Here is an 8,849-nt window from a genome sequence, read left to right as displayed (position 1 = left end):
CCACCCAGGCAGGTACTACCGTCCTGTGGTAGTAGGTTGGTAGACAGAAACCATCCAGAGAGATACTACCGTCCTGTGGTAGTAGGTTGGTAGACAGGAACCACCTAGAGAGATACTACCATCCTGTCGTAATAGGTTCCTAGATAGCAACCACCCAGGCAGGTACTACCGTCCTGTGGTAGTAGGTTGGTAGACAGCAACCACCCAGGGAGGTACTACCGTCCTGTGGTAGTAGGTTGGTAGACAGGAACCACCCAGAGAGATACTACCGTCCTGTGGTAATAGGTTCCTAGATAGCAACCACCCAAGCAGGTACTACCGTCCTGTGGTAGTAGGTTGGTAGACAGCAACCATCCAGAGAGATACTACCGTCCTGTGGTAGTAGGTTGGTAGACAGCATCCACCCAGAGAGGTACTACAGTCCTGTGGTAGTAGGTTGGTAGATAGCAACCACCCAGGCAGGAACTACCGTCCTGTGGTAGTAGGTTGGTAGACAGCAACCACCCGGGGAGGTACTACCGTCCTGTGGTAGTAGGTTGGTAGACAGCAACCACCCGGGGAGGTACTACCGTCCTGTGGTAGTAGGTTGGTAGACAGCAACCACCCAGAGAGGTACTAACGTCCTGTGGTAGTAGGTTGGTAGACAGCAGCCACCCAGAGAGTTACTACCGTCCTGTGATAGTAGGTTGGTAGACAGCAGCAACCCAGAGAGGTACTACCGTCCTGTGGTAGTAGGTTGGTAGACAGCAACCACCCAGAGAGGTACTACCGTCCTATGGTAGTAGGTTGGTAGATAGCAACCACCCAGGGAGGTACTACCGTCTTGTGGTGGTGGGTTGGTAGACAGCAACCACCCGGGGAGGTACTACCGTCCTGTGGTAGTAGGTTGGTAGACAGCAACCACCCAGAGAGGTACTAACGTCCTGTGGTAGTAGATTGATAGACAGCAGCCACCCAGAGAGGTACTACCGTCCTGTGGTAGTAGGTTGGTAGACAGCAACCACCCAGAGAGGTACTACCGTCCTGTGGTAGTAGGTTGGTAGACAGCAACCACCCAGAGAGGTACTACCGTCCTGTCGCAGTAGGTTGGTAGATAGCAACCACCCAGAGAGGTACTACCGTCCTGTGGTAGTAGGTTGGTAGACAGCAACCACCCAGGGAGGTACTACCGTCCTGTGATAGTAGGTTGGTAGACAGCAACCACCCAGAGAGGTACTAACGTCCTGTGGTAGTAGATTGGTAGACAGCAGCCACCCAGAGAGGTACTACCGTCCTGTGGTAGTAGGTTGGTAGACAGCAATCACCCAGGGAGGTACTACCGTTCTGTCGTAGTAGGTTGGTAGACAGCAACCACCCAGAGAGGTACTACCGTCCTGTGGTAGTAGGTTGGTAGATAGCAACCACCCAAGGAGGTACTACCGTCCTGTGATAGTAGGTTGGTAGACAGCAACCACACAAGGAAACCAGTAGGTTGGTAGACAGCAACCACCCAGGGAGGTATTACCGTCCTGTGGTAGTAGGTTTGTAGACAGCAACCACCCAGGGAGGTACTATCGTCCTGTGGTAGTAGGTTGGAAGACAGTAACCACCCAGGGAGGTATTACCGTTCTGTGGTAGTAGGTTGGTAGACAGCAACCACCCAGGGAGGTACTACCGTCCTGTGGTAGTAGGTTGGTAGACAGCAACCACCCAAGGAGATACTATTGTTCTGTGGTAGTAGGTTCGTAGACAGCAACCACCCAAGGAGGCACTACCGTCCTGTGGTATTAGGTTGGTAGACAGCAACCACCCAAGGAGGTACTACCGTCCTGTGGCAGTAGGTTGGTAGACAGCAACCACCCAGGGAGGTACTACCGTTCTGTGGTAGTAGGTTGGTAGACAGCAACCACCCAGGGAGGTACTACCGTCCTGTGGTAGTAGGTTGGTAGACAGCAACCACCCAGGGAGTTACTACCGTCCTGTGGTAGTAGGTTGGTAGACAGCAGCCACCCAGGGAGGTACTACCGTTCTGTGGTAGTAGGTTGGTAGACAGCAGCCACCCAGGGAGGTACTACCGTCCTGTGGTAGTAGGTTCTATACAGCAACCACCCAGGGAGGTACTACCGTTCTGTGGTAGTAGGTTGGTAGACAGCAGCCAGCCAGGGAGGTACTACAATCCTGTGGTAGTAGGTTCTATACAGCAACCACCCAGGGAGGTACTACCGTTCTGTGGTAGTAGGTTGGTAGACAGCAACCACCCAGGGAGGTACTACCGTCCTGTGGTAGTAGGTTGGTATACAGCAACCACCCAGGGAGGTACTACCGTTCTGTGGTAGTAGGTTGGTAGACAGCAACCACCCAGGGAGTTATTACCGTTCTTTGGTAGTAGGCTGGTAGACAGCAGCCACCCAGGGAGGTACTAACGTTCTGTGGTAGTAGGTTGGTAGGCAGCAACCACCCAGGGAGTTACTACCGTTCTGTGGTAGTAGTCTGGTAGACAGCAGCCACCCAGGGAGTTATTATCGTTCTGTGGTAGTAGGCTGGTAGACAGCAACCACCCAGGGAGTTATTACCGTTCTGTGGTATTAGGCTGGTAGACAGCAGCCACCCAGGGAGTTACTACCGTTCTGTGGTAGTAGGCTGGTAGACAGCAGCAACCCAGGGAGGTACTACAATCCTGTGGTAGTAGGTTCTATACAGCAACCACCCAGGGAGGTACTACCGTTCTGTGGTAGTAGGTTGGTAGACAGCAGCCACCCAGGGAGGTACTACCGTCCTGTGGTAGTAGGTTGGTAGACAGCAGCCACCCAGGGAGGTACTAACGTTCTGTGGTAGTAGGTTGGTAGACAGCAGCCACCCAAGGAGGTACTACCGTCCTGTGGTAGTAGGTTGGTAGACAGCAGCCACCCAGGGAGGTACTACAATCCTGTGGTAGTAGGTTCTATACAGCAACCACCCAGGGAGGTACTACCGTTCTGTGGTAGTAGGTTGGTAGACAGCAGCCACCCAAGGAGGTACTACCGTCCTGTGGTAGTAGGTTGGTAGACAGCAACCACCCATTGAGTTATTACCGTTCTGTGGTAGTAGGCTGGTAGACAGCAGCCACCCATGGAGGTACTTACGTTCTGTGGTAATAGGTTGGTAAGCAGCAACCACCCAGGGAGTTACTACCGTTCTGTGGTAGTAGGCTGGTAGACAGCAGCCACCCAGGGAGTTATTACCGTTCTGTGGTAGTAGGCTGCTAGACAGCAACCACCCAGGGAGTTATTACCGTTCTGTGATAGTAGGCTGGTAGACAGCAGCCACCCAGGGAGTTACTACCGTTCTGTGGTAGTAGGTTGGTAGACAGCAACCACCCAGGGAGTTACTACCGTTCTGTGGTAGTAGGCTGGTAGACAGCAGCCACCCAGGGAGGTACTAACGTCCTGTGGTAGTAGGTTGGTAGACAGCAACCACCCAGGGAGTTACTACCGTTCTGTGGTAGTAGGTTGGTAGACAGCAACCACCCAGGGAGTTACTACCGTTCTGTGGTAGTAGGTTGGTAGACAGCAACCACCCAGGGAGGTACTACCGTCCTGTGGTAGTAGGTTGGTAGACAGCAACCACCCAGGGAGGTACTACCGTTCTGTAGTAGTAGGCTGGTAGACAGCAGCCACCCAGGGAGTTACTAACGTCCTGTGGTAGTAGGTTGGTAGACAGCAGCCACCCAGGGAGGTACTACCGTCCTGTGGTAGTAGGTTGGTAGACAGCAGCCACCCAGGGAGGTACTACCGTCCTGTGGTAGTAGGTTGGTAGACAGCAGCCACCCAGGGAGGTACTAAGGTCCTGTGGTAGTAGGTTGGTAGACAGCAGCCACCCAGGGAGGTACTACCGTCCTGTGGTAGTAGGCTGGTAGACAGCAGCCACCCAGGGAGTTACTACCGTTCTGTGGTAGTAGGTTGGTAGACAGCAACCACCCAGGGAGTTACTACCGTTCTGTGGTAGTAGGTTGGTAGACAGCAACCACCCAGGGAGGTACTACCGTTCTGTGGTAGTAGGTTGGTAGACAGCAACCACCCAGGGAGTTACTAACGTCCTGTGGTAGTAGGTTGGTAGACAGCAACCACCCAGGGAGGTACTACCGTTCTGTGGTAGTAGGCTGGTAGACAGCAACCACCCAGGGAGGTACTACCGTTCTGTGGTAGTAGGCTGGTAGACAGCAACCACCCAGGGAGTTACTAACGTCCTGTGGTAGTAGGTTGGTAGACAGCAACCACCCAGGGAGGTACTAAAGTCCTGTGGTAGTAGGTTGGTAGACAGCAACCACCCAGGGAGTTACTACCGTTCTGTGGTAGTAGGTTGGTAGACAGCAACCACCCAGGGAGTTACTAACGTCCTGTGGTAGTAGGTTGGTAGACAGCAACCACCCAGGGAGTTACTAACGTCCTGTGGTAGTAGGTTGGTAGACAGCAACCACCCAGGGAGGTACTATCGTTCTGTGGTAGTAGGTTGGTAGACAGCAACCACCCAGGGAGTTACTAACGTCCTGTGGTAGTAGGTTGGTAGAGAGCAACCACCCAGGGAGTTACTAACGTCCTGTGGTAGTAGGTTGGTAGACAGCAACCACCCAGGGAGGTACTACCGTCCTGTGGTAGCAGGATGGTAGACAGCAACCACCCAGGGAGGTACTACCGTCCTGCCAAGTGAGTGTGAAACAGAAACCTGTAATTGTTTTACATGATGGTAGGATTGCTGGTGTCTTTTCTGTCTCATAAACACTCGGGATTTCAGATATATCCTGTTACTTCTACTTACACATAGGTCACACTGCACATGAATATACAAGTATATATATATATACACACCCATCTGAGTTTACTTCTATTTTCTTAATAGTTCTTGTTCGTGTTTATTTCCGCTTATCTCCATGGGAAGTTGAACAGAATTATTCCTGCGTAAACCATGAGTGTCGTCAGAGGCGACTAACATGGGGGAGCAAGTGGCTAGTAACACCTCCTGTATGAATTACTAAATTTAAAAAGAGAAAGTTTTGTTTTTCTTTTCAGGTCACCTTGCCTCGGTGGGATGCAGCCGACTTGTTAAATAAAAAAACTCTGGGAATAGTCTCGTTGCATACCTTTGCAATTTCTCCAGCTCCTTAAGATATATATGTATTACTAAACAGTGCAACACAGTACACTGCACAGTAAATGCACGGTACAGTGCACGGTACATACATGGTACACTGCACGGCAAATACCCGGTACACTGTACTATACGTACACGGTAGACTCTACTGTACAGTAAGCTGGACATGAGAGATAATGTCACAGTCACTGTTATTGTTGGCACTTGAAGTAGCCATTGTAGTAACCACACATGTTGCCAGAGGTACGATAAGGGTATGTGGTACAATACTTACGCTGCCAGAGGTATGATAAGAGTGTGTATGTATGTGTGTGTGAGTGTGTGGTAAGTGGTATGACACTCAGGTTGCCAGAAGTACGATAAAGGTATGTGGTACGATACACATCGTGCCAGAAGTACGGTAAGAGTGAGTGGTAAGTGGTACGACAAACATGGTGCCAAAAATATGATAAGGGTGCGTGGTAAGTGTACGACACACATACTGCCAGAGGTATGATAAGGTTGCATGATAAGTGGTACGACACATGCTGCCAGTGGTACGATAAGTGTGTGGTAAGCCTTACGACACGCATGCTGCCAGAAGTACGATAAGGGTGCGTGGTAAGTGGTACGACACACATGGTGTCAGAAGTACGGTAAGAGTGAGTGGTAAGTGGTACGACACACATGGTGCCAGAAGTACGGTAAGAGTGAGTGATAAGTGGTACGGCACACATGGTGCCAGAAGTACGGTAAGAGTGAGTGGTAAGTGGTACGACACACATGGTGCCAGAAGTACGGTAAGAGTGAGTGATAAGTGGTACGACACACATGGTGCCAGAAGTACGGTAAGAGTGAGTGGTAAGTGGTACGACACACATGGTGCCAGAAGTACGGTAAGAGTGAGTGATAAGTGGTACGACACAAATGGTGCCAAAAATATGATAAGGGTGCGTGGTAAGTGTACGACACATATGCTGCCAGAAGTACGATAAAGGTGCGTGGTAAGCGGTACGACACATGCTGCCAGAGGTACGATAAGAGTGCGTGGTAAGCAGTACGACATTCACACACAGGAGGGTGAGGTTGGGGTAACCTGCTGTCCACACTACCTGCGCAGACACCATGGAACACAGGTGAGTGGGAGGTGGCTCCTCCCTACCTACCACTGGTAGTTACCACTGTCTTTACACACTGAGTTACCAACACTGGGTATGAGTGGGCAGTACACCTGGCACTGTCTCGTGGTGTTAAACACCTGAGTGTAGTGGGCAGCAGGGCACTGTCAACACAGTTTTCATGTATATGAACATACAATACCGACGACATGAGGAATTAGACACAAGTACAACATCTGGGTATCTTTATTTGTATACGTTTCTCCATCCAGTGACATTATCAGTAAGATACAAGGACATAATGTGAAGTCTGTAGAAGTATATGCAAAAGATGAGGTAATCAGTCCCTCAACCTAGAGTCGATGTAATCAGTCCATCAATTTTTTCAAGATTGATGGACTGATTGCATCGACTCCAGCGTGAGGGACTGATTACCTCAATCTCCTTCTGGTCTTCACTAGTCTTCTTTGTATCGGACTGATGAAGTCACTGTGTGGCGAAACGTTTCCATTAAAAAGATACCCAAGTGTTGCAAGTGACTAGTTCATCCACTTGTCGGTTCTTTGAACCATTTATCTGCACCTTAAATATTGTTGATGGTAAGTCTTTGAGGTCGACGAGTGCCTGAATTCGCTTAAGTATGACTCCGGAGTTCTACCTCATGGGCCTCGTCTTTGTACTTCGAGCAAATGGAGCATTATCGTATTCATGGGGAAGCATTAAACCCGCAGGGGCCATACAGTGCCCAGGAAGTGATGAGTAACCAGATTTGATCGAAGAACCCGAGGGGTATCTTCCATTTCTGGGGACAGGAGCCCTTCACTAACACCCAAGCACACCCCTTCCCATGAAGGGTGTAAATAGATTGTGTGTGCACTCGTCGACTTGTGTTTACGGGGGCTTGAGTCACTAGCTCTTGGCCCCACCTCTTTAATGATTAGCTTACCCTTTTTTTTTTTTACTTTGTTATAATGAATTTTCATGGTATACGCACCGAGTGACGTACACAGTTAAGATGCTACGTAAATGTCACAGCTACTACTATACTAACTGACGTTAATGATTTCTGTTTTTTTGGGCTCTGTCAACACCCACTTTTTTAAACTGTAGTTTGCTGTCAGCTCTCAGTCGTGTGGTTCATGTCACTGCTTTACCACTGTCATACTGAAGAGCTGTCCCTGTGGCTCATCTGTTTTAGCCTTCATCTCTGTACTTGCCTGTGGTCGTCACATCTGAGTGCGTTCCTGTGTTCCCCATCCATTTCCGAGTGTCTTGTGTCATAATCAATGTTTCGTATGCTCCGTCTCTCTCCTCCAAGGTCGCTAGGTTCTGTTCCTTCCTCGTGGTTCGTCTCCATCAGATCCAGGACTTGGGTGGGGAAGGGGGTGGTGGAACCAGGCTGGTGCTGCATACTTCATGATTAGTCTATTATACGCCATGATTAATCTATCATACATCGTGTAAAATATCTTAAAGCGTTTTGTGATAAGTTCCTTGAGGGCTGTCGTGTGGTTCACCAGCTCTCGCAACCTTGTTATACGAGTCATGTGCGACTCTGTAGACATGTTCAGTGTGATGCTTACTAACGGGTCCGTTTCTTTTGATGGATTTTATTTTTGCAGCAACTGCTTCTCAACTTATACTTGTACTCCATTTCCGGTCTTCCCTGCGGTTTGCATAACTGCACTTGTTGAGAACAAACTCTAGCAGCCACCTTGAACCTGCCCTATAGTCCCCTGGATCTCATCTTTGCTAGGATAGGGCCTTATTCTTTACACTAGTGCTGCTAGCAGTGACCCTAGGTGTACACCTCTTGTTACATCCATACCTTCTAATACCTCTCACGCATTCTTTCATTCTATTCTTTTGCTTAGTTCGTCATTAACGCAGCGAAGTGCTGTTCTTGTCACCGCCGCCTTGCACCTGCAGCTTGTGTTGCTCTGTCTCGTGTGGGACAGTGTCAGGTGCTGTCTTGTAGCTCAGAAATCTGCAGGGCGTCCATCGAAGTCTCTTGGTTTATTTTTGTTTTTATCATATAATTCCTGAAGGTTCGTAAGATAGGGCTGTCCGTCTCTGAAACAATGCTGGTGTTCCCTGAAGCTCTTCTCCAGGTGTTCCAAAAACGTCCGGGTGTTCTCTGAAGCTCCTCTTCAGGTGTTCCAAAACAGTGCTGGTGTTCTCTGAAGCTCCTCTTCAAGTGTTCTAAAACAATGCTGGTGTTCTCTGAAGCTTCTCTTCAAGTGTTCTAAAACAATGCTGGTGTTCTCTGAAGCTTCTCTTCAAGTGTTCTAAAACAATGCTGGTGTTCTCTGAAGCTCCTCTTCAAGTGTTCTAAAACAATGCTGGTGTTCTCTGAAGCTCCTCTTCAAGTGTTCTAAAACAATGCTGGTGTTCTCTGAAGCTCCTCTTCAAGTGTTCTAAAACAATGCTGGTGTTCTCTGAAGCTTCTCTTCAAGTGTTCTAAAACAATGCTGGTGTTCTCTGAAGCTTCTCTTCAAGTGTTCTAAAACAATGCTGGTGTTCTCTGAAGCTTCTCTTCAAGTGTTCTAAAACAATGCTGGTGTTCTCTGAAGCTCCTCTTCAAGTGTTCTAAAACAATGCTGGTGTTCTCTGAAGCTCCTCTTCAAGTGTTCTAAAACAATGCTG

General features: G+C 49.2%; 1 protein-coding gene across 1 annotated transcript in view; it reads left to right on the top strand.

Annotated features, from left to right (window-relative positions):
* Positions 1–6,136: 6,136 nt before the first annotated feature.
* Positions 6,137–8,849, top strand: part of LOC128703086 (uncharacterized) — a gene marked incomplete at its 3' end in the record, with an annotated part of 189,671 nt that continues 186,958 nt past the window's right edge. Inside the window, 1 exon segment of the mRNA XM_070088039.1 lies at positions 6,137–6,221. Within this exon segment, the coding sequence (XP_069944140.1) occupies positions 6,211–6,221 (11 nt within the window).

The sequence above is a fragment of the Cherax quadricarinatus genome, chromosome 23 (assembly GCF_038502225.1).
Source record: "Cherax quadricarinatus isolate ZL_2023a chromosome 23, ASM3850222v1, whole genome shotgun sequence".
NCBI classification, from domain to species: Eukaryota; Metazoa; Arthropoda; class Malacostraca; order Decapoda; family Parastacidae; genus Cherax; species Cherax quadricarinatus.
The sequence above is the reverse complement of the archived record's forward strand: the minus strand, read 5'-3'. Positions and strand labels throughout refer to the sequence as shown.